The sequence below is a fragment of the Thamnophis sirtalis genome, unplaced genomic scaffold (genome assembly GCF_051295495.1).
Source record: "Thamnophis sirtalis isolate CommonGarterSnake01/CBP01778 unplaced genomic scaffold, rThaSir2_p1.2 scaffold_4, whole genome shotgun sequence".
Taxonomy (NCBI): domain Eukaryota; kingdom Metazoa; phylum Chordata; class Lepidosauria; order Squamata; family Natricidae; genus Thamnophis; species Thamnophis sirtalis.
The window spans coordinates 137,389,420-137,414,417 of record NW_028261384.1 but is presented as its reverse complement, the minus strand read 5'-3'; the positions used below and the strand labels follow the sequence as shown (position 1 = coordinate 137,414,417).

Here is a 24,998-nt window from a genome sequence, read left to right as displayed (position 1 = left end):
GATTCTTGGAGAGAAGACCCTGAAATTTTATTGGCAGGGTTTCTCCCTCCCCACCCCGAGTTTTTTATTTTTTATAAATGTATCAAGTCAATGCCGAAACAATGTGGCACCTGGTTGTCATACATTCTAATACAAATAAAATTAATAAAGTTAATCATAATTATTACATTCAATCAATTATGTATTTCTACTAATAATAATACACATTTATATTAGGTTGCAATCTATCATTGTTCAATTGTTCCACATTTTCTCTTATTATTACTTTCATTTTATTATATAAAAATGCATACACTAATATTTCCCCTTCTCTTGTTTCTATCACTCATTCTAGCTTTTAATCATGTCACCCTTTATTAAAAGACTTTCCCTTTCTTTCCTATCTAACTTCTAATCATGTCACCGGTGTTAAAAAAAGTGATAACCAAAGAGAGACAGAGAAAAAAAGGAGAAGCAAATCAGAACAACAATAAAAAAGAGAAATAATCTATCCATCATCTCTTGCCAACTTCAATACTTTAATTGCTATGAGAGAGGGGAAGGGGAAAGTGAATCAAAGCAATAATGAAAAAATCATTTATCTGTCAGCTCTTGCCCGCTCCAATACTTGTAATTGCTTTGCTTCAAGAGAAAGATTGGGGGAAGGGGAAATCAAATCAAAACAACAATGAAAAAAAATCATCTATTCATCAACTCTTGCCTGCTTGAATATTTTAATTGCTATGCTTATTTTTACTTGCCTTCCAAATTCCTCTCTTGGATATTTATCTCTGTTTGCATCTGCTGTTCAATCTATCCCATCACTACCTTCTTCCACTGCCTAATTTCTAAACATTTTCAAGGTTTTTCAGAAGCAGTTGGCCATTGCCTCCTTCCTAGGGATGAGGAAAAGTGACTGGCTCAAAGACATCCAGTTTTGTTCCCAAAGTGGGATTTAGATTTAGATTTAGATTTATTAACATTTGTATGCCACCCACTCCCTTGGGACTCTGGGCGGCTTACAGACAAGACAAAGGAAACATATATTAAAAAATTTAAAATAAGGATACAAGTATTAAAATTTCACACCATGCATACTGTTAGAGTGGGGCTGGATACTAATCAACAGCCCCAGGCCTGCTGGAACAGCCAGGTCTTAGTGGCTTTACGGAAGGCCGGAAGAGTAGTAAGGGTCCGGATCTCTACGGGTAGATCGTTCCATAGGGCCAGAGTAGCTACAGAGAAGGCCCTCCCCCGGGGAGCCGCCAACCGACATTGACCGGCCGACGGCACCCGGAGGAGGCCCAATCTGTGTGATCTTATTGGTCATTGGGAGGTAAATGGCATGAGGCGGTCTCTCAGGTAGCCAGGTCCTAAACCATGTAGGGCTTTAAAAGTAACAACTAGCACCTTGAAGCGCGTCCGGAGACCAATGGGGAGCCAGTGCAGCTCGCGGAGGATAGGTGTAACATGGGTGTACCTAGGTACACCCAATATGGGCTCGCGTGGCTGCATTCTGGACCAACTGCAGTCTTCGAACACTCTTCAGGGGCAGCCCCATGTAGAGTGCGTTACAGTAATCCAGTCTTGAGGTGACGAGAACAGAATTCCCAGTCTCCTGGTTTCTTGTCTGATGCCTTAATCACTTCAACCAACTGGTTGCTATTAATAAATATCAATTTGATTTTGATGATTTGAGTCAACTCCTTCTGGATGTAAAATCAATGCTTACTGCAGTCCCCCCAACACCCTCCCCCACTTTTAAAAAAAGTTAGAGACAAAGAATAATATACAGGTTGAAAAAGAAACTTTATGTAGCAGCAAAAATTTTACAGAATACTTCCACTTAATGAGAAAATTATATGATGGGGAACAAGAAAAATAATATAGTCAAGACTCAGTGCAACTATTGAAGTAATATATATAGCAAAAATAAGCAACAATCTTAAGAATAGTGCAGTATACAACCTAAAACGTAGCACAATATAATGAAATTCAGTAAAAACCTGCTTGAATGCAGTTTATATAGCAGAGGAGGGCAACATTTTGTGCTAATAGGATAAAATAAATGCAGTTGCCAAGGCAGTGTTATTCAGTGTCATAAACTGAAAAGAAAGATTAATGCTCGTTAATGCTACATCACAATAATATCCTTACATAACCTTAATCAATGAACATACAATGATGTGTAGAGATGTCTACTTTCAGCAAAACAACCGTTGATTTTGGACACTCTAGAACCATGATGGCGAACCTGTGCCACATGTGATGGAAGTGGCACACAGAGCCATCAATCTGGGCATGCAAACTGTTCTGGCTTCCGGTGTGCACCAACACACCAGCCAGCTGGTTTGCGCACGTATGGGAGTGCCAGAAACCGGAGGAGCAGCATCCCAGCGCACATGTCCACACCAGCTTCCTAGTCTTCTGGTTTCTGGCACATGCATGCGTGGTGTCCAGCTGGTTTGCATTCACACATGCACACTAAAACTAGAAGACCAGGTGGTCAGTGCACGTGAGTGTGCCAGAAACTGAAAACGCAGCTTCCCGGCATGCGCATGCAAGCCAGTTATCTCCCCTTCTGGTTTACGACACTCTCATATGTGTGCACATGTTCATGCTCCCTTTTTGGCACCTGCTCTAGAAAATAATTTGCTCTTTTTATGTTGCACTAAGAAACTTTCTGGGCCTAAATGCCTAATTGGAAGCAAATGAAGTAGTTCATTAAATTGACTTTAAAGAAAATAGTGATTAGCTGTTTAGTACTAGAGCTTGATTTCAATGAGGGCTGCATCAGGGTTGTGTTTGATATCAGGGGGGACCAAGGGGGCATGTCCAGTTTGAGATAACTCACATCAGTGGTGCCTATATGGGCGTCGAGCACTCTGCCAGCAAAAACAGGCTCCGGAGCTCCATTTTCGGCTGCAATGGTCCCCTAGAACCTTCTGCCAGTGAAAACAGAGCTCGTGAGGGCCACCCATGGGCGAGTCTTTTGCCATTTCCAGGGTGGCCCCGTGGGGAAGATCTAAATGCCCCGTGGGCCGGATTTGGCCCCCGGGCCTTGAGTTTGACACCACTGCACTAGAGGGCCCATCAAGAGAACAACCAAACTGATATTGAAAAATAAGTTGGTAGGTTATGTACCGAAGGTGGGGCCCTCTTTTCTTGAATAATTAAAAAATAGGGTCACTCTTGAAAAGTGGTTTTAGTGCACCAGAGGCTCAGGGGCGGGTTGCCGCTGGCATTGCTGCTGGTTCAGTGGCTCAAAATTTTTGTGTGCATGTGCATGCTTCTCTTGCACACATGCCGCTACCCACCTGTGTGCATTTGCAAATAAAAAGGTCTGCGCATGCTCAAAACCTTAAAAAATGAAAAAAGTATACAATTTCCACTGAAAAATGGTACGGTGCATGCGCAGAACCGAAAAACAAGATGGCGGCCCCTTAGTAGAAACAGTTTGGGGCTTGGCAGGCATGGGTCACTGAACCAGTCCAAACCGGTAGGAACCCACCTCTGCAGAGGATCCGTTGATGTGCCATGCCAATAAACTAACCATGATCCAAAGGTGGCCTGTTTTGGAAACGGCACAGCATTTCTCTTTGCTCTTTTGACATTTCCCCTTTTAGACATTAGAGGACAGGATTAACAATTTTGTCAAACCTGGAAGCCATCTTTTACATTTGGGCCTTCAGGCCTGCCGCAATTTCTACTGTGGGAAAATGGGAAGAGGGGAATTATATGGAGCATGGGAGATATATACTCAAAATAACATTCTTTTCTCAGAGAGTCAAGGCCGTCTTGCCCTGCAGCTGTGATGAGGTGACTGGGAGGCATCTCCAGTGTTGGACGGTGCCTGATTGGATCATGTGATGGACATGTGGGTGCTGGGCAGGGAGTTGAACTTTCTTTTGGGTGAGGGAAACCTGGAAGCTTTCAGATTCGGGTTTTCCCAGACGTGCCAATATTGGTATCTAACCTATTTTTGGGAGTATAAGATGCACCTTTTTTCCTCAGAAAAGAGGTTGAAAATCTGGGTGCATCTTATACACTGAATACAGCATTTCTGACCTCCCGAAACCCTACCCCCTTTGTAAAAATGGACGTGCATAGCCTTTAGGAGGCTTTCAGAGTGCTCCGGGGGACTGGGGAGGGCAAAATGAGCAAAAAAAATGGGACATGTTTTTGCTTCTTTTTGCCCCCACTTCCCAGGAGCACTCTACAAGCCTCCTAAAGGCTATGCACACCACTTTTTTTGACAAAAAAATGGGCCCGTTTTTGTGGAAAATGGGCCATTTTTGGGAGGTCTGCAGAGTGCAAAACCTTTTTTTAAAAATATGACTCTTCAAAATCTTGGTGCGTCTTATACTCCAGTGCATCTTATACTCTGAAAAATACAGTAATAACATAGAACAGAATCTTATTTCATTGGGTGTGTTACTTGGAACCCTGACAAATTTGCTATTTGTGCACCCTTCATGAGTTTCTTAGCATTGGTGAACATTTGGGTAACAATATTACACTTCCTTCGTTTCCTAGAACTTTTTCTTCCATGCAGAGAGCCAACTGGTTTCTTCCTGTTATTGTTAAGGCGGCCAAAGCAGAGACGGGTTTGCATGGAAGTGGATCGTGTTGGTGACATTTAATGCTTAGCTGTGACTTTCCATGAAGCACGTAGCTCAGAACAGGGGTCAGGAAGGATGAGCAGGAGACATGTGTGATGGAGGGGAAAAGGTGGGGTCCCGTTTGAGGTGTGCTTCATCGATAGGAAAAGGGTGAGGGTGGGGGTTATTTCACCTGTCAAAAGAGAAAGAGGGAAGAGAGAGAGAGAAAAAAAGATTAAATCAACTACTCGATATTAAATAACTAGCTGGATACTTGTGCTCTGCTACGAAACTACATGATCAAGCTTGATAAATTGACACTTACAGCTTGAAAATTAATGAGTAGTTATGATCGGCTTTGCCTCTCCCCTTCTCTCCCTCAGGCTTGGCCCACAGAATCCTCCCCTATCCTATCCCCTTCTCTCCTCAGGATTGCCTCACAGAAGCCTCTCCTCTCCCTTCCTCTCCCCTTCTCTCCTCAGGCTTGGCCCACAAAATCCTCACCTATCATATCCCCTTCTCTCCTCAGGCTTGCCTCACAGAAGCCTCTTCCCTCCTCTCCCTTCCTCTCCCCTTCTCTCCCTCAGGCTTGCCTCACAGAAGCCTCTTCCCTCCTCTCCCTTCCTCTCCCCTTCTCTCCTCAGGCTTGGCCCACAGAATCCTCCCCTATCCTATCCCCTTCTCTCCTGAGGCTTGCCTCACAGAAGCCTCTTCCCTCCTCTCCCTTCCTCTCCCCTTCTCTCCCTCAGGCTTGCCTCACAGAAGCCTCTTCCCTCCTCTCCCTTCCTCTCCCCTCTCCTCAGGCTTGGCCCACAGAATCCTCCCCTATCCTATCCCCTTCTCTCCTCAGGATTGCCTCACAGAAGCCTCTTCCCTCCTCTCCCTTCCTCTCCCCTTCTCTTCTCAGGCTTGCCTCACAGAAGCCTCTTTCCTCCTCTCCCTTCCTCTCCCCTTCTCTCCCTCAGGCTTGCCTCACAGAAGCCTCTCCCTTCCTCTCCCCTTCTCTCCTCAGGCTTGGCCCACAGAATCCTCCCCTATCCCCTTCTCTCCTGAGGCTTGCCTCACAGAAGCCTCTTACCTCCTCTCCCTTCCTCTCCCCTTCTCTCCTCAGGCTTGGCCCATAGAATCCTCCCCTATCCTATCCCCTTCTCTCCTCAGGATTGCCTCACAGAAGCCTCTTCCCTCCTCTCCCTTCCTCTCCCCTTCTCTCCTCAGGATTGCCCCACAGAAGCCTCCCCTATCCTATCCCCTTCTCTCCCTCAGGATTGCCCCACAGAGGCCTCCTTTATCCTATCCCCTTCTCTCCCTCAGGCGTGCTCCACAGAAGCCTCCTCTATCCTATCCCCACTGCCTCTGTACGGCCCTCCTGAGCTCTGTTTTTGGCTGCGATGACCTCCTTCAGCCCTCTATCAGTGAAAACCGAGCTCAGGGAGGATGCATGTGACCCTCCCAGGCTCCATTTTCATGGAAGAGGGCTTCAGGAGCCCATTTCAGCCAAAAGCTGAGTCCAAGGAGGGGCATGTGCCCCCAGGGCACTGTTTCTGCTGGCGGAGGGATGCAGGAGGCCGTCACGGCTGAAAATGGAGCGCAGGAGGGCCATGCAGAGACACCACAGGCTGTTTCTTTGCTGTTTCAGGGTAGCCCCTCAGGCCAGATCTAAGCACACTATGCTACCCCCCCCCCCGGAAGTTCAAACACAACACTGATGCGGCTCTCAATGACATCGATTTTAACACCCCTGCTCTAAGATATGTAGCGTATTACCATTTTAATGTCTAAACTACCTGCATGAACTTACAACAAATGTTATAGAGGTACTTCTCAGTGGTGGGTTGCAGGCAGTACGCCCCAGTATGGGCATACCGGAGCCTGCCCGGAGCACCAGATACCATTCTGGTACAGTGCTCCAGAGGATCCAAATGTCCGTCCGAGCTCCTTAACAGTCTTTGGGTAGGTACAATTGGTAGGTACTCCTTTACTGAGCTGAGGTGGCGCAGTGGTTAGGGTGCACTACTGCAGGCCACTTCAGCTGACTGTTATCTGCAGTTCAGCGGTTCTAATCTCACCGGCTCAAGGTTGACTCAGCCTTCCATCCTTCCGAGGTGGGTGAAATGAGGACCCAGACTGTGGGGGCGATATGCTGACTCTGTAAACCGCTTAGAGAGGGCTGAAAGCCCTATGAAGTGGTATATAAGTCTAACTGCTATTGCTACTGGATGGGCAATTGAGAAACAAAGAAATGGCAATATTCTATTTTTATGCTTTGAATCAGATTTCCTTTTTACCTTGATGAAAGTGACTAGGCCGCCGTAAAATATGGCTATGATGAAGAGAACAATGAAGGTGAAAACTTTATTCCAGACACCGTTGGCTTCTTCCAGCTCGCTGTATTCATCCTCGCTTTCGTTGCGGATATCGCAGAAAGCGGCTCCCATGAGGCTACAATCCCAGGAATCTGAAGAACAAAAAAAAAAACTAATTAGAAAGAGGGCTCCGAAAAGCAAAGGGAGAAAAACCAATAGAAAACATTTGGTGGACAGAGAATGGGAGAAAGACACGATCAATTTCTATTTGATCATTTATTGAACATCTGTATGGGTAGTCCTCGACTTAAGTACATTATGGAGCCTGGCAATTACTGTTGAAAGCCACAGTGGCTGCACAATGGGTCATTATTTGTCCAACTTGATTTTGCAACTATTTTCTTTTCGGTGACCGTGGTTAAGCAAATGCCACGGTCCTTCAGCGAATGCAGCAGTTGTTAAGCGAATCTATTGTTCACCATGGACTTGGTATTTTGCCGAAAACCCAGAGGTAAATGGTGATTTCTGGCAAAAATGCCGTAAATGGTGACCAGGGGATCGCAGGATGCTGCAAATGTCTATACAGGTGGACCAGTTGTGCAGCACCCCAAATATGATCACATGACCACATAGGGGGTGGGGCAGCCATCAGAATTTCAGAATCGAGTCATAAGTAGTTTTTGTGGGGTCCATCCAGGGGTGGGCTGCTGGGAGTTCGCAATGGGTTAGGGAGAACCTCTAGCTAAAATTCTGTACAGTTCAGAGAACCCCCAAATCCCACTCCTGACTGGCCATGCCCACCCCACCCGCCTCTTCCAGGAGTCCCCACACAGCCTATTTTGGATACAGGGTAGTACAGAGGCTCAGGGAGGGAAAAAACGGGCCTACCGGAAGTTTGGAAAGGCTCGAAACAGGCTCATTTCTGGCTTCCGGAGTCTGAGGAGGCCATTTTTGCCCTCCCGGAGGTTCGAAAAAAGCCTCCTGAGCCCAGAGAGGGCTAAAACTCCCCCCCTGCCATGGTGCAGGAGGCCGACTAGGCCACACCCACCATGACCACACCCACACAGCAACCTGGCAGAGAACCCCTTAGTAAAATTTTTGAAGCCCACCCCTGGGTCCATCCTAACTTCAAACAGTCGCTAAGGGAGCATTCATAAGTGGAGGACTACCAATGATTACGATATTTCATACCACCGAGAATCAAAGGTTCAGGGTGAGTGACAGAAACGACAGCCCCCCCCCCCCCCAAAGTATAAAATGATCAAAGCAGATTTAAAGCAAGATCAATGTGCATCGTGCCTAGAGAAAGGACTATCAAATCCTCATTCCCCGGAGCGTAAAATTCAGTAATGAACCAGTCTTAAAACCAGCAAAAAGAAATGATTAGGGTCAAAAATCACGTTCAAACGTAAGTAAAATGATGACAAACACCCGGAGCCACAAAACTCTTCCCGTGCTTAACTATTTCCTGAGCGGCCACAGAACTAGCATATATAGTTTTAAACATTTAATTTAAATGTTCTGTTTTCTTCTGAAACTTTTCTTTTCATGGATATATCCATGGTTGGCCTACCAGGGTTTATAAAAGCTCAATGCATTGCGTACCGGCGGGCGTCGCACATTGTTGGTTGTGACGAGAATTTTGAGCAACAGGGAGCCGCAGAAGAGGAATAAAAAAAGCCACATGCGGCTCCAGAGCTGCGGGTTGCTGAACCCTGGCCTAAATTGTGGCTCTTTTTGGTGTAAAGAAGGTGCCAATCGAAGAAGAAAGAAAGAAACATCCAATTCATGCATATTGTTTTAATGTGAAATGGAAGGGTACATAAAGGGTGCATTATAACAAGAACGCCACAATGGAGGTGGTTGTTGGCGTTAATGATTTTCTTTTTACCAGTTAAGAAATTAGTTGTTCTAGCGATTAGGTTTTCAGAAGAGACATGAGCTACAAGGCATCTGTAGGAGGCTCCCGTCATCCATTTGCTGGTGGGGACTTCGAGCATGCTCAGCAAGGAGCACGTTTGTTTCTCGTGGTCGCACTTCATGCTGTGGGCATCGTAGCCCTTGAAGGACATCTCTTGGTTCTCTTCTTCCCACTTGAGAAAGATTTCATCTGGATAGAAATCTTTTGCAATGCACAGGAGGGTTACGTTGAAGTTTTCGCTGGACGACTGACGCTGGAGATCCACTTTGGGGGGTCTCACAGTCCCTAGGTTAACAAAAATAAGACAACATGTTCAGGAAACAAAATGCGCTGGACTCTATCATCATTGTACCCTTCGCTGTATTGAGAAGGGTTCTTTCAAGTAAGGATAAAACTCCCTTTTTATGCCCACCCTTATAATCCCTTAATTCGGGGTAGAATTGGGACAACTGGACAGAGCTAAGCGTTTACACTCCGGATGCCCTTCCTGATGCCACACAGAGTTCATAGCAGATAATTTTATTTCTTTGCGCCCTAGGAGAGAAATACCTGCTGCTACCTAGGATTGAACTCTCAACCTCCCAAGTGGGAGGCAAGTATCTTTACCACTAGGCTACCCGACAGCTCACTTTTCATGGAAGGATGATGGGTAAGAAATCGTCAACATCCCTGCCGTTCTCATCAAGCTATGATATCTGGAATTCTGGCGGAATTCCTAAGTTAAAAGGCCATCAATATTATTTACCTATTAGATTTTTTAAAAATCATGTCTCTATTAGTTTATCAGTAACTTAAGTTGGGAAACATACATATGTTCCTTGTTTCTCCTCTTTTCCTGACAAGAACCCTGTGAGGTGGTTTCGGCTGAGAGAGAGGCACTGGACCCAGTCAACGTTCATATCTAATGTGGGACTAAATCTCACAGATTCCTGATGATTGGCTCAAAGTCAACAGGCTGGTTTTCATACCTAATGTGGGATTAAAACTCACAGACTCCTGCTGATTGGCTCATAGTCACTCAGCCAGTTTTCATGCCTAATGTGGGCCTAGAACTCACAGTCTCCTGATGATTGGCCCAAAGACACTCATCCAGCTTTGATGCCTGTTCTCTTTTATTAGTTTTAATTGTTTGGTGTTCCTGCAAGCCACCTTGAGTCACCATGTGCAAATAGGCAGCAATATGGTGCCTATCTGGACCGGGAGGCACTTCAAATGGTCACTCATGCCCTCGTCACCTCAAGACTGGATTACTGTAACGCGCTCTACATGGGGCTGCCCCTGAAGAGTGTTCGAAGACTGCAGTTGGTCCAGAATGCAGCCGTGTGAGCGATATTGAGTGTACCTAGATACACCCATGTTACACCCATCGTCCGCGAGCTGCACTGGCTCCCTATTGGTCTCCGAACGCGCTTCAAGGTGCTAGTCGTTACTTTTAAAGCCCTACATGGTTTAGGACCTGGCTACCTGAGAGACCGCCTCCTGCCACATACCTCCCAACGACCAACTAGATCTCACAGGTTGGGCCTCCTCCGGGTGCTGTCGACCGGACAATGCCGGCTGGCGACTCCCCGGGGGAGAACCTTCTCTGTAGCTGCGCTGGCCCTGTGGAATGATCTATCTGTAGAGATCCGGACCCTTACCACTCTCCTGGCCTTCCGTAAAGCCACCAAGACCTGGCTGTTCCGGCAGGCCTGGGGCTGTTGATCAATGTCCAGCCCCACCTACCCTGAATGAATGATGTGCAATTTTAATAATGTACCTTTATTTTTAAATTTTAAATTGTTTTTTATCTGTCTGTAAGCCGCCCAGAGTCCCTAGGGAGTGGGCGGCATACAAATTTTATTAAATTGGAAATTGGAAAATTGGAAATATAAATTCCCTAAAACAAATAAATAATGCCACAATTCTGCTGTTGAGATATAAGGCTCGGCTCTGATTAGAGCTACTGCCAGGATCAATTCAGAATAGAGCTGGATTGAACTACTTCCCAATCTCCCTGTACTTCTTCTGTCTCATTTGCTTGCTGTCCAGGGTTGGTATTCACTTACTTTCCTTATAGCAATAGCAATAGCAGTTAGACTTATATACCGCTTCATAGGGCTTTCAGCCCTCTCTAAGCAGTTTACAGAGTCAGCATATCGCCCCCACAGTCTGGGTCCTCATTTCACCCACCTCGGAAGGATGGAAGGCTGAGTTAACCTTGAGCCGGTGAGATTAGAACCGCTGAACTGCAGATAACAGTCAGCTGTAGTGGCCTTCAGTACTGCACCCTAACCACTGCGCCACCTCGGCTCTTCTCTACCCATGATTGTGCATGCACTCGGCCTTCCATGCATGTGCTTTGATCATGCACACGGCTTGCACGCATGCACATGGCTTGAAAATGTGCTTGAATAGGACGGCATAGAGCTGAGGCAGGCGGGCCCACCCACCCATGATTTTCACTACCGGTTCGGGCGAACTGGTCCAAACCGGCTGAATCTCACCTCGGTTGCCGTCTCTTTATCTGAGTCCTTACCATTCCTTCGGTCAAAATGCTTCATCTCTGTTTCTCCTAGGCCACTCTGGATGCTACAGGTGAATTGCGTGGTGTTGATCCATTCACTCAGATTCACCTCCAGTCGGCCATAGGTCAAAAAAGTGTCGTTAGTTTCTTGGAAGACTTCGTTTGTCACTGAATTATTGTTGGCTGGTTTGCCATCCATGGCCCAGTTGAAGGTGGCATTGGCACTGGCATTCGTGAGGGACATCATGCAGGTTAGAGCCGCACTCCTGTTTGTGAAGAGCTCTTCGAAGGATGGCAACTGCATCTTGATCACTTCCATATTGCTCAGAGATGTCACCGTTCCTTGAAAAGCAATGTTGCATGAATTAATGGGACGGGGACTTTCTGGTTCCTACCTCACCATTCCATATATTGGAATGACTACTTCAAAATCAGCTGCTCCTTCTTGTGATTAGCCTGAGAAATCTAAATAAAATTAATTTATGATGGCTGATGAAGAAGGAGAAACAAACAACTTTGTTCTGTTTCAAAAATGATTGATTGATTGATTGATTGATTCATCTATTCCCGAGAGACTCAGGGCGGCTAACAATCAGAAATGGAAGGGGGTACAGAATAAAAAATAAAAAGACAAACACATTTAAAAAACAACAGTCATATCCTCAGATGGGGCTGGAAAATTCAACAGCCCCAGGCCTGCCGGAACAGCCAGGTCTTAATTGCTTTGCGGAAAGCCGGAAGGGTGGTGAGGGTCCGGATCTCAACGGGGAGATCATTCCAGAGGGCCGGAGCAGCCACAGAGAAGGCCCTCCCCCGGGGAGTTGCCAGTCGACACTGGCCGGCAGATGGGATTCGGAGGAGGCCTAGTCTGTGGGATCTAATAGGACTTTGGGAGGTAATTGGCAGGAGGCGGTCTCTCAAGTACCCAGGTCCAATACCATGTAGGGCTTTAAAAGTAATGACTAGCACCTTGAAGCAGAGACCAATGGGCAGCCAGTGCAGCTCGCAGAGGATAGGTGTGACGTGTGTGTACCGAGGTGCACCCACAATCGCTCGCGCGGCTGCATTCTGGACAAACTGAAGTCTCCGAATACTCTTCAAGGGCAACCCCATGTAGAGCGCAGGTTCTTCCACTTGGAGACAGGAGGTATGGAACCAACCTTGGAAAAATGGATCTGCATCCAACCCTTCCTTCCTGAAAGCTAATAAATTAACTCTCCATTTAATAGAAACAATTATTTACTACGAATGCAAATGCAGATAAGATAATTCCAAAAATCTATTCATCTCCCTCAACCAATCAGCTGCTTTTCCCCCTCTTTGATGTCAATCAATACCAACTCAATAGCCAGAGCCATCAGGACCCATGGTACCACCTTATGGAATGGCCATGGCCAACTCATTGTGGCCAACTTTCCATGGCCAACTTACCGGAAATATGCACGTCTTTCTTAGTGTTGGTCGCATGGTGATTCACGGTGCATGTGTATGTTTGTGGATTGTGCTTGTCTTCTGCACTGATGGTCAGACTACAGTATTTCTGGAACGTCCCATCAGGGAGGAGCACCAGAGGTGAACAGTTTGGAATGGAGCTGAGTTTCTCTCCTTTGGTGCTCCACTGAATGTCAATGGTTTTTGGGTAGAAGCTGGCAGCCAAGCAGACAAGTTTTGGATAGCCATTGTCCTCAAAGGTGTGGAATGCCATTACTCGCGGAGAAGTGGGATTGGGGAAATCTGAAAAGAAATGGTTGATTTTGGGGTTCCACAATGCATTCATATAATGAAGACCATGTGAGTTTAATATCTATGGCTAAAAAACAGATAGTGCCTTGGGTAAAGAGTAGAAATATCTAGGCTGATTGCCTTATAGCACAATTCCATGCATAAAATCCAAACAAGTCTGGCGGAGGTGGGGGGACGGACGGACGGACACAGCCTTAAATCCTATACCTTACTCAAATTGTTTTTGCTTCGCACAGGTCACTTTCAGAAAGTGAGGGGAGCCGAATGTCAACTCATAAAGCATTGGCATGTCTGTTATCAAGTTGCCATGGTGAGGAGAGCGGGGGGAGTGCATTCCACACATACCTTCGGCTAGAGTCAGATCTCAGATTACTACAGCAGGCCTGTGAGGTGTGCACCTCATTGGCGAATGTGATTTATGACACAGACTGAGGGGAGGGAAGAAACAGGGACAAAGTTCAGCCATAATTTAAATGAGGTTAGATCTGACTGCAATGGGGTATTGCCGAAACGGTGTTCCTAATAAATGACTGGGTTTCTTTTGAAACTTGGCTCGAGGCTCATGAATTAATTAGGGCACCTTTTGGAAACCCGTCAGATGAATCAGCAATGTTGGACACCCAGTTTTTATTTGATAAGAGTGGTCAGGACGGGGGTTGGCTTCAAAAATTTCAGCAATGGGTTCTCTGCCCAGTTGCTGGGTGGCTGTGGCCATAGTGGGCATGGCCTAGCTGCCTTCTGCACCACGGTGGGTGGGTGGGAGGGTGTTTTTGTCTTCCCCAGGCTCTGGAGGCTTTCCTCAAGCCTTTGGGAGGGCAAAATCTGCCTCCCCCATTTCTGCCGGGCCCATTTCTGGCCTTCCAAAGCTTCAGAGAGGCCCATTTTTCCCCTTCACCAAGCCTCCATGTGGGCCCTGTACTTACCTCGCATCCAAAACAAGCCACATGGAAACTCTTGGGAGGGGTGGGGTGAGAGAGACCAGCCAGGGGTGGGATTTGGAGGTTCTCCAAAGCAGTCATAACGATAGCTGTGGGTTCTCTCGAACCCAGCCGAACCCATAGCAATCCATCCCTGGGCCATGAAATTTAGTGACTTCAAATAACTGATGGAGGCTTCTTTCCAACTGGAAACCCATTTGTGGATGTGGTGGTCATCAAGAAAAGATTGCAATATGTAAAACAGCCATTTGTGCCCATACACCACTGATGGAGCTATCTTATCAACAGTTACCTTGAAATGTTCAATAGAGGACGTTTAGTAGCTTCTTAAGAGTTGTAAACATTGAGTTTTCATGTATTGTACTTGGGGTTAAGAAGTACATGTGGTGCCTTGCTCAATAGTGGTGACTGTAAAAGGGATCTTGGAGTCAACACAACCAAATCAAATCGAATCAAATCAAAATTTATTATGGTCAACGGCCAGCATATACTTCTAATGGGATTTGTTAGATGGAAGACCACTTTTATATAATGTCTCCAAATTGCAACATTATTAAAATTGGATGATTATGTACAGTAGAAAGACATTGGTGGATGGAGAGTGAATGGTTTTGACCCTTTGTGAAAGCTTTTTTTTACAAACACAGTTAAGTGTATGTTAAATGTTCAAAAAATTTCTAACTTTTACATTTCAAAGAAGACCAATCAGTCTGCATACTGCATTAAATCAATGTGTATAAAATGCTCATTAGTTTCCCCCATATTTATATAGTGGTTTATGAACTGAAGCTATTAAAAACCCACAACTGGAAGCTGCGAACCTTTAGGCGTCCTTAAAGTAAATGAAAAGAATAAGATTCTACATTTAGGCAAGAGTAAGGTTCTACATTTAGGCAAGAAAAACCAAATGCACAGGTACAGTATATGTGGTACCTTGCTCAATAGTAGTAACTGTGAGAGGGATCTTGGAGTCCTAGTGGACAACCATTTAAATATGAGTCAGCAGTGTGCCAAAAAAGCCAACACAGTTCTAGGCTGCATAAACAGAGGGATAGAATCAAGATCAGGTGAAGGGTTAATACCACTTTCTAATGCCTTGGTAAGGCCACACTTGGAATACTGCATCCAATTTTGGTTGCTATCATGTAGAAAAGATGTGGAGACTCTAGAAAGAGTGCAGAGAAGAGCAACAAAGAGGATTAGGGGACTGGAGGCTAAAACATATGAAGAACGGTTGCAGGAACTGGGTCTTATGAAAAGAAGAACTAGGGGTGACATGATAGCAGTGTTTTCGATGTCTCAGGGGTTGCCACAAAGAAGAGGGGGTCAAGCTATTCTCCAAAGCACTTGAGGGCAGGACAAGAAGCAACAGGTTGAAACTAATCAAGGACAGAAGCAACTTAGAACTGAGGATAAATTTCCTGACAGTGAGAACACTTAATCAGTGGAACAACTTGCCTCCAGAAGTTGTGAATGCTCCAACACTGGAAGTTTTAAAGAAGAGATCGGATAACCATTTGTCTGAAGTGGTGTAGGGTTTCCTGTCTAAGCATGGAGTTGGACTAGAAGACCTCCCAGGTCTCTTCCAACTCTGCTAAATTTAAAAAGTGCAGATTCTTCATCTTTCTTCACTACCGTCTATGATTCATGTAGTAATTTGCACTGAGAAGAATTAAACCTTGGTTCCATTCTTGAGCCGATCAAGAATTTTCCAGCACCAAGACTTACCGTACAGATATTTACTGATGCTCTTCATGACAGTTAGGGATTCATGCCCCACCAGGCAACTATACATGACTCTATTCTCCCATTCCGATGCTGGGATTTTCAGGAGGCTTTGAGTAGAAAAAGTAGACTTCCCAGTTTCAAGTATGGATGGGCCTGTGATATACTCAGAGGCTTCTAGACTTCTGTTGCCCTTCTTCCATGTGACGAGTATCTCAGATGGAGAGAATCCATGGATCACACAAGCCAGCCAAGCAGCAGCTTGGGAAATAGGTTGTGTCAGTTGTGATGGTGGCGGAAGGACCAAAGAGAGAGAAGGTGCTTGGCTGGAATCTATACAAAATAAAGATAGAGATAGAAATCTGGATAAAGGTGATTTAAAAAAAAAAAGTGAAAGAAAAGGGATGGTTGGAATAATAATAAAATCTTGTGGATGATACGGTAAGGATAGCGCATTCACGATATAATCTTTTTATTCATTTTCGGGTGCATATGAAACCAAAAATCTGGAGATAAGTTCTCTGATAATTAGTCCTGAGAATTATTCTCTCCCCTTCCTCCATTTTCAAGGGAAAGCCACACCCCAAAGGTGCTTTTTCAAAAGGCAACTCAACTTCCTTTGTTTCTCCTCAAAGACAATTTGCTTTTCATCCAAGAAGCTTCTTCAGTTCTGACTGAATGGTGAAGAACAGAAGGGTTTTGCTCTCCTTGTAGTCATCTGGTTGTTAGTACTCTTTCTGAGAGTCATTGAGGACCCTAGGAGGTTTATCTGTGCTGTGGCCCACCAGTGGCCAGCAGAGCTGGCAGCAGAGTTGGGCAGTGAGGAGGTTGGGGAGGAGCATTGGCTTGTCCTAGAGGCCGGGGAAGGCTCAAATGAGGGCTCCGTGTTGGAGGCAGAGACGGGGTCGAGGCTGTCTGGCAGTGATCAGGTGCCTACAGAGTTAGAGGCAGAGGAACAGCGGGAGCCTGTTCCCAGTGTGTGCATGCACGAGAGCCGAGGTGGCACAGTGGTTAGGGTGCAGTACTGCAGGACACTTCAGCTGACTGTTATCTGCAGTTCAGCAGTTCAAATCTCACCGGCTCAAAGTTGACTCAGCCTTCCAGCCTTCCGAGGTGTGTGAAATGAGGACCCAGACTGTGGGGGCAATATGCTGACTCTGTAAACCACTTAGAGAGGGCTGAAAGCCCTATGAAGCGGTATATAAGTCTAACTGCTATTGCTATTGCCAGAACAAAAAGAACAACTCAGAAATCAGAGTAGACTTGGAGTAAAGTCACAGGTGGAAGGTGATTGTCCCCTCCCAGGTGAAATAAAAGAGGAGCAAAAGGGGAGTGGGCTTTTGCGGGAAACAATTCATTCATTCAGTCATTAGATTGATTTCAGGAGTGTGGAGATCTGTCCATGAATCTCCGAGACTCTGTGCCAAGTCTTTCCTCGCACAGCATCTCATTTGGAAAATGTTTACATGGCAGCTTTCCAAGGTAAATAAGGTCTGTGGTCATAAATATTTGTTTGAAAGACTGTTCACCAGGTCTTGGCTGAATGTGAATGAGAGGAATTCACTTTCATTTAATAAAAGGGGTTTCATTGGGACCAGGACTCTGCCTCGTTGATTTGGGGAAGCCTAGATCAGAACAAGCTGGGCCATGAATAATGCAAATGGGAATAAGAATGTATTTCCCTTCGCAAGGAATTTAAATCCTTCTAGTCTCCACCATTCAGTCAGAATTGAAAAAGCTTCTTGGACGAGAAGTGAAATGCCTTCAAGGAAAAACACAGGAAGTCCAGTTACCCTTTGAAAATAAAAGAGCACATTTAGGTTAACCTGGATGCCTGCGAATCTCCATGGACCAGGGGTGTCAAACTCATTTTCATTGAGGGCCGCATCAGGGCTGCACTTGGCCTCAGGTGGCCTGGCAGGCAGGGGCAACTGAGTGGAATGGTGAACTAGGTGGGCATGGCTAGTTTGACGCCACTGCCCAACCTGATGGCATGTTTCCTCTTCACTTTGGGTAGACTGGGCTGAAGCCACTCTGGCTTATCCTTTCCTCTTCACATTGGGTAGAGAGGGCCGAAGCCACACTGACCTAATCTTTCCTCTTCGCATTGGGTAGACCGAAATGAAGCTATGCTGGCCTGATCATTCCTCTTTGCGTTGGGTAGACTGGGCCGAAGCCAGGCTGACCTAATCTTTCCTCTTCACACTTGGTAGACTGGGCTGAAGCCACTCTGGCCTAATCTTTCTTCTTCACACTTGGTAGACTGAGACGAAGCTATGCTGGCCTAATCTTTCCTCTTCATGAGCCAAGGTGGCGCGGTGGTTAAATGCAGCACTGCAGGCTGACTGCTAGATCAGCAGTTCAGCGGTTCAAATCTCACCGGCTCAGGGTTGACTCAGCCTTCCATCCTTCCGAGGTGGGTAAAATGAGGACCCGGATTGTTGTTGGGGGCAATATGCTGACTCTGTAAACCGCTTAGAGAGGGCTGAAAGCCCTATGAAGCGGTATATAAGTCTACTGTTATTGCTATTGCTATTCACACTGGGTAGACCAGGCCGAAGCCACTCTGGCCTAATCTTTCCTCTTCACACTGGGTGGACCAGGATGAAGCCACTCTGGCTTAACTTTTCCTCTTTCACACTGGGTAGAGTGGGTCGAAGCCACACTGACCTAATCTTTCCTCTTCACATTGGGTAGGCTGAGAGGAAGCCATGCTGGCCTATCTTTCCTCTTCGCATTGGGTAGACCGAGATGAAGCTATGCTGGCCTGATAGTTCCTCTTTGCCTTGGGTAGACTGGGCTGAAGCCACACTGACCTAATCTTTCCTCTTCACACTTGGTAGACTGAGACGAAGCTATGCTGGCCTACTCTTTCCTCTTCACACTAGGTAGACCAGGCCGAAACCACTTTGGCTTAACCTTTCCTCTTTCACATTGGGTAGAGTAGGCCGAAGCCACACTGACCTAATCTTTCCTCCTCACATTGGGTAGACTGAGACAAAGCTATGCTGGCCTGATCTTTCCTCTTTGCATTGGGTAGACTAGGCCAAAGCCACTCTGGCCTAATCTTTCCTCTTCGCACTGGGTAGACCAGGCCGAAGCCACTCTGGTTTAACGTTTCCTCTTCACATTGGGTAGATTGGGCTGAGGCCACACTGACCTAATCTTTCCTCTTCACACTCGGTAGGCTGAGATGAAGCTATGCTGGCCTAATCTTTCCTCTTTGCATTGGGTAGACCAGGCCAAAGCCACTCTGGCCTAATCTTTCCTCTTCATACTGGGTAGACCAGGCCAAAGCCACACAGCCCTGATGTTTCCTCTTTGCATTGCATAGACCAGGATGGTCCTGTGGGCTGGATACAACCACATCACGGGCCAGATCCGGCCCACAGGCCTTGAGTTTGACACCCCTGCCCTGGACATTCAGACAAGTCAAATATTTTCTCCTGAGTTTTGGGATCCTTGTTGAACCTTCTCTCACCTGAGCTTTTTTGGATGCTCTGCTTCACCTGAGGGAAAAGCGTGCAGATATGAGTAACGAGGCATTCGATTTTCTTTCCAGCATCCCAGTTCTGAGCGGTGAGATTAAGTTGGCTTTGGAAACTTTGGGTCCGATTTGGGTGTCTCTTGATTTTTTCCGTGGTGGCATTCGTGGTGAGGTTCAGTCCACCCATTGTCCAGGTGAGGATGACATTCTCCAGTTCATAGCCCACCACAAGGCAAGACAAGATAGCTCTGTTTTGAACGAAGAGTCTCTCCAGTGGTGGTTTGAGTAGATACATTGTGGGAGGTGGCACACTGTTCTTACAGGCTGCAAGAGTGCAAACGACAAATGTTTTATGATGGGCGGAATGAAATAGCCAAAAAGAACATAGGGAGAAACAAAACACCATCTGGGTAGTCCTTAACTTACAGCAAATCACTTAGTGACCATTCGAAGTTACAACAGCACTGGAAAAAGCGACATGACCTGTTGAGGCCTGTCGGCCGCTGGCCCCTCCAGCAGCCAAATCATATCACGGGCTTTCAGGGATCTTGCACCACTAATCTCAGGCTGTGAGACCCTGTTTCTGAAGTCAGGTTCATGGGATCACATGGAATAGTTGCTAGTATACCAGTCTCCCTGCTATATGGCAACTTCCCTGCCTGAGCTGCTGGAGGCCATCGCGGGGCTGGTGGTGGAGTTCCCCAGACATGGAGGGTATCAGCTTTCTGAAAGATGCCCTAATTAATTCATGAGCCTCAAGCCACATTTCAAAAGAAAACCAGTCATTTATTAGGAACACCATTTCAGCAATACCTCATAGCAGTCAGATCTAACCTCATTTGAATTATGGCTGAACTTTGCCCCTGTTCCTTCCCTCCCTCAATCTGTGTCATAAATCACATTCACCAAAGAGGTGCATGCCTCACAAGTGTGCTGTAGTAATCTGAAATCCGACTCTAGCCGAAAGTATGCGTGGAATGCGCTTCCCCCTTTCCTTGGTATGGCAACTTGATAACAGACATGCCAATGCTTTATGAGTTGACAGAGGGTTTCTATCTCTGGGTGTGGCCTCCAAAGCAGCACTGGAGATGATGGCCACCATGGTGGTCATGGGCCTATCTCAGATTACAACTGGCCTAACTCAGGACCACTTGAAAATGGATCCATAAGTAGCGTTTGGGGGAGGACTGTTGTAACCCTGAACAGTTGCTAAGCAATTGGCTGTAAGTCAAGGACCAGCTATAGTCAAATGTTTTGCTTTCCAACTGAGTTGTTATCATTATTACATTCTATGATCAATCCAATATAATTTCCTGTTAGTTGAAACTAGAATCAAAGGAAGAAGGAAAACAAAAAGAGAGATCATGAAGTTATGTTCTGGACAGAAATATGTTAAGAGAATGAATGGACAGAAAGAATAAGTAAAAAAAGAAGAGAGAAAGAGAGAGAGAGAGAGAATAAGAAAAAGGGAGAGAGAGAAAATGAGAAAGAAAGAAAGAAAAAGGAAGAGAGAGAGAAAGACTAAAAAAGGGAGAGAAAGAAAAAGAAGGAAAGAAAGAGAGAAGAGAGGGAAAAAGAAATAAAGAAAAAGAGAGAAAGTGAGAGAAAGAACAATAAGTGAAAAACAAGAGAGACAGACAGAGAGAGAAAGAAAGAGAGAGAGAAAGAAAAACAGAAAGAAAGAGAGGAGAGAAAAGAAATAAAGAAAAACAAAGAGAGAAAGTGAGAGAGAAAGAACAATAAGTGAAAACAAGAGAGACAGACACAGAGAGAAGGAAAGACCGAGCGCTTTTAACATCTAGCATCAGAGTCTATCTTCAGGCAATTAGGACGACCAAAAGAACACACATTGCCTCTCTGATTGCTTCCGCTGAGTCGCATCCAGCTGCCCTGTTCAGGATAACCCGTTCCCTCCTAAATAGGAGGGATACGAGCGATCCTTTGCAGGGCAGAGCTGAGGATTATGTCCAATTCCTCGCGGATAAAGTGGCTCAGCTTCAGACGGACCTGGACTCCAATTGTGCAGAGCCAGCCGAGGCACCAGGGGAGAATGTGGAAGGACATCACTGGATTGATTTTCAAGCTGTTACCCCTGAGGACGTGGACAAGGCCATGGGAGCTGTAAGTGCCTCCACATGTGTACTGGACCCGTGCCCCTCCTGGCTGGTTGCTAACAGCAGGGAGGTGACACGGGGCTGGATCCAGGCGGTTGTGACCACCTCTCTTCGGGAGGGGTTCTTTCCCCCTGCTTTAAAGGCGGCGGTGGTGAGACCCCTTCTGAAGAAGCCATCTTTGGATCCAGCCGTCTTAAACAACTATTGTCCAGTCTCCAACCTCCCCTTTGTGGGGAAGGTTGTTGAGAAAGTGGTAGCCTTTCAGCTCCGGCGGTCCTTGGAGGAAACCGATTATCTAGATCCCTTCCAGTCGGGATTTAGGCCTGGCTACAGCACAGAAACCGCTTTGGTCGCATTGATTGATGATCTCTGGAGAGCCAGGGATGGAGGTCATGTCTCCGTCCTAGTGCTCCTTGACCTCTCAGCAGCCTTCGATACCATCGACCATGGTATCCTTCTGCGACGACTGCGGGAGGTGGGGTGGGAGGCACTGTCCTACGGTGGTTCTCCTCTTACCTCTCGGACAGGTCGCAGTCGGTGTTGGTCGGAGGGCAGAGATCGACCCCTAGGCCCCTGAATTATGGGGTGCTGCAGGGTTCGGTCCTGTCCCCCCTCCTGTTTAATATCTACATGAAGCCGCTGGGTGAGATCATTCGACGGCACGGGATAAAATACCATCAGTATGCGGACGATACGCAGCTGTATCTGTCTGCCCCATGCCAACTCAGTGAAGCAGTTGACGTGATGTGCCAGTGCCTTGAGGCTGTTAGGGACTGGATGGGATTTAACAAGCTTGTACTCAATCCAGATAAGACCGAGTGGCTGGTGTGTTTCCCTCCTACTAATTGGCCAAGTGTTCCATCTCTCAGGCTGGGGGGTCAAACAGTACGCCCCTCAGACAGGGTTTGCAATTTGGGAGTCCTCCTGGACCCACAGCTGACTTTTGAACACCATTTGTCGGCTGTGACCAGGGGGGCATTTGCCCAGGTTCGCCTGGTGCACCAGTTGCGTCCCTACCTGAACCGGGAGGCCCTCACAACAGTCACTCGCACCCTTGTGACCTCTAGACTGGACTACTGCAATGTGCTCTACATGGGGCAGCCCTTGAAGAGTATTCGGAGACTTCAGCTTGTCCAGAATGCAGCCGCGCGAGCGATCGTGGGTGTACCTCGGTTCACCCACGTAACACCTATCCTCCGTGAGCTGCACTGGCTGCCTATTGGTCTCCAGATACGCTTCAAGGCGCTAGTTGTCACTTATAAAGCCCTTCATGGTATTGGACCTGGGTACTTGAGAGACTGCCTGCTGCCAATTACCTCCACTAGACCAATTAGATCTCACAGATTAGGCCTCCTCCGAATTCCATCCGCCGGCCAGTGTCGACTGGTGACTACCCGGAGGAGAGCCTTCTCTGTGGCTGCTCCGACCCTCTGGAATGAACTCCCCGTGGAGATTCGAACCCTCACCACCCTCCAGGCCTTCTGCAAAGCCCTCAAAACCTGGCTGTTCCGACAGGCCTGGGGCTAAAGAGCTGTTGCCCCCGTCTTGAATGGTATGACTGTTGTGAGTTTTAAATTATATATTGTTGTGCTTGTTGTTTTTTAATTTTTTTGTCTGTATCCCCCTTCCCCGGTTCGAGTTGTGAGCCGCCCTGAGTCCCCTTCGGGGGAAAAGGGCGGCATATAAATGCAATAAACTGAACTGAACTGAACTGAAAGCGAGAGAGAAAGAAAAAGAATAAGTGAAAAAGAAGAGAGAGAGGGAGAAAGAGAGAGACAGAGAGAGAGTTATGGAGAGAGAGACAGAGAGACAGAAAGAGAGAAAGAAAGAAAGAAAAAACTAGACACACAGAGAGAAAATATAAGTAAAAAGGGAGAGAGAAAGAAAAAGGGAGAGAGAAAAAAAGGGAGGGAGAAAGAAGAAGAAACAGAGAGAGAAAAGAGAAAGAAAGAGAAAAAATAAGTAAAAAGGGAGGGTGGGAGGGACAAACAGAGACACAGAGAGAAAATGAATGAATGAATCACCTTTGCACTTGCTGATAGTTCTTGTTTCTGTGTGATTTCTTCCACCTTGAGTTACTTTGCAGGTATATTCTTTTAGCTTGTTCCACTCCTGCAGGGATACTGTGAGGTTGCTACTAGTGTAGAACTGGACACTGTTTGACCGAACCTTCGGTGATGTTCGAAATTTCCCATCTGGTTGCCAGGTGACTTGGATGTCCTCTTGGGAGGAGCTATAGATGGAACAGACTAAGGTCACACTCCTGATGGTTCCTAAACTTGGACAGAGTGGGTGGGCATTCAGAGTCACCACGAGAGCCGTGGGAGTCATAACCCAGTCTAAAGAAACAGAAAGAGAAGCATTAAGTTTATTCGAGTTTCATTTCGTAGGAAAATGACGAGTATGGGGGTCTACAAAAACGGAGTCAAGCAGAGAACGAACTCATTCTCTCTCTTAGAACAAAGAAAGTAAGGAAGTTGTGTAACTCTTCCTTAACCTTCCCTTGTATCTCTTGTATCTCGGTGTTTTGCTATTATATTTATCCACTGTTTGTCCATTATCCCCAATGTCCCAAAGGTGCTTTTTTTAAAAAAAAATCAGGAGGCAACTGGACTTTTTCCTTGTTCGTGAAAAACCTTCTGGAGAACTTCTCCATCTCCTGAAGAAGTCTTCTATTGAATCTCACCCCAAAGGTGCTTTTTTTTCAAGGGGCAACTGGGCTTTCTCATTACAACATCTTGGGCTTTCTTAAAACATCTTTCTTTGAAGATGTTTTGCTTCTCATCCAAGAAGCTTCTTCAGCTTTGACCGGATGGTGGAGAATGAAAGTATACGTATACTCCTTGCAGACTGCTGGTCATTGGCATCCTTTAAGGGGTCATCAAAGCCACTTAGAGCAGTGATGGCAAACTTGTGGCACAGATGCCAGAGGTGGCATGCAGAGCTCTCTCTGTGGGCATGGGCACTGTCACCAACTGGTCTTCGTAGGCACCAGAGCACCCCCAAAACGGCCAGAAAAATGGTCCAAAAACCAGCCTGAAAATGGCCCAGAAAACAGCCTGTTTTAGGTGTTTTTTTGGCCGCTTTCAGTCTGGTTATTTTGGACCATTTTTAGGCTGGTTTTTTTGGGCTGTTTTTGAGCCATTTATGGCCCTGAACATGGCCCAAAACAGCCTGAGAACAGCCCAGAAAACAGCCTGTTTTGGGGTGTTTTTTAGCAGCTTTCAGCCTGGTTTTGGGGTTCATTTTTCTGGCTGGTTTTTGGACTGTTTTTGAGCCATTTGTGGCCCTGAACATGGCCCAAAACAGCCTGAGAACAGCCCAGAAAACAGCCTGTTTTGGGGTGTTTTTAGCAGCTTTCAGCCTGGTGTTTTGGATCAGTTTTCTGGATGGTTTTTGGACTGTTTGTGAGCCATTTATGGCCCTGAAAATGGCCCAAAACAGCCGGAAAATGGCCTGAAAAATGACCCCAAAACACACCATTTGTCGGGCCCTTTTCAGTTTTTGGACTGTTTTTTTGTCTGAAAAATGACCCAAAACTGGCTTGAAAACGGCCTGAAAACAGCATGAAAATGGCCATAAAACAGGTAGGCACACACTGGCCAGCTAGCCTTTGGGTTTTGGGGGCTCTGGCATGCATACATGCATGCACCTGCTTGCCAGTTTGGGCACTTGGTGCTG

The 24,998-nt window shown here is 46.4% G+C and overlaps 1 protein-coding gene and 1 gene segment (V, D, J or C); both read right to left on the bottom strand.

Moving 5' to 3' along the window:
- LOC148046865 (Ig gamma chain C region-like) overlaps positions 1-24,998 on the bottom strand; it is a 112,018-nt gene that overhangs the window by 30,295 nt on the left and 56,725 nt on the right.
- LOC106538676 (uncharacterized) overlaps positions 4,370-24,998 on the bottom strand; it is a 75,436-nt gene continuing 54,807 nt past the window's right edge. The window contains exons 7-14 of the mRNA XM_087714209.1: positions 23,342-23,656; positions 19,198-19,527; positions 15,720-16,049; positions 12,742-13,044; positions 11,323-11,652; positions 8,775-9,089; positions 6,866-7,035; positions 4,370-4,773 (exon numbers count right to left, since the gene is read on the bottom strand). Coding sequence (XP_087570335.1) covers positions 4,765-4,773; positions 6,866-7,035; positions 8,775-9,089; positions 11,323-11,652; positions 12,742-13,044; positions 15,720-16,049; positions 19,198-19,527; positions 23,342-23,656 — 2,102 coding nt within the window. The 3' untranslated portion in view covers positions 4,370-4,764. The remainder of the gene's footprint in view (positions 4,774-6,865; positions 7,036-8,774; positions 9,090-11,322; positions 11,653-12,741; positions 13,045-15,719; positions 16,050-19,197; positions 19,528-23,341; positions 23,657-24,998) is intronic.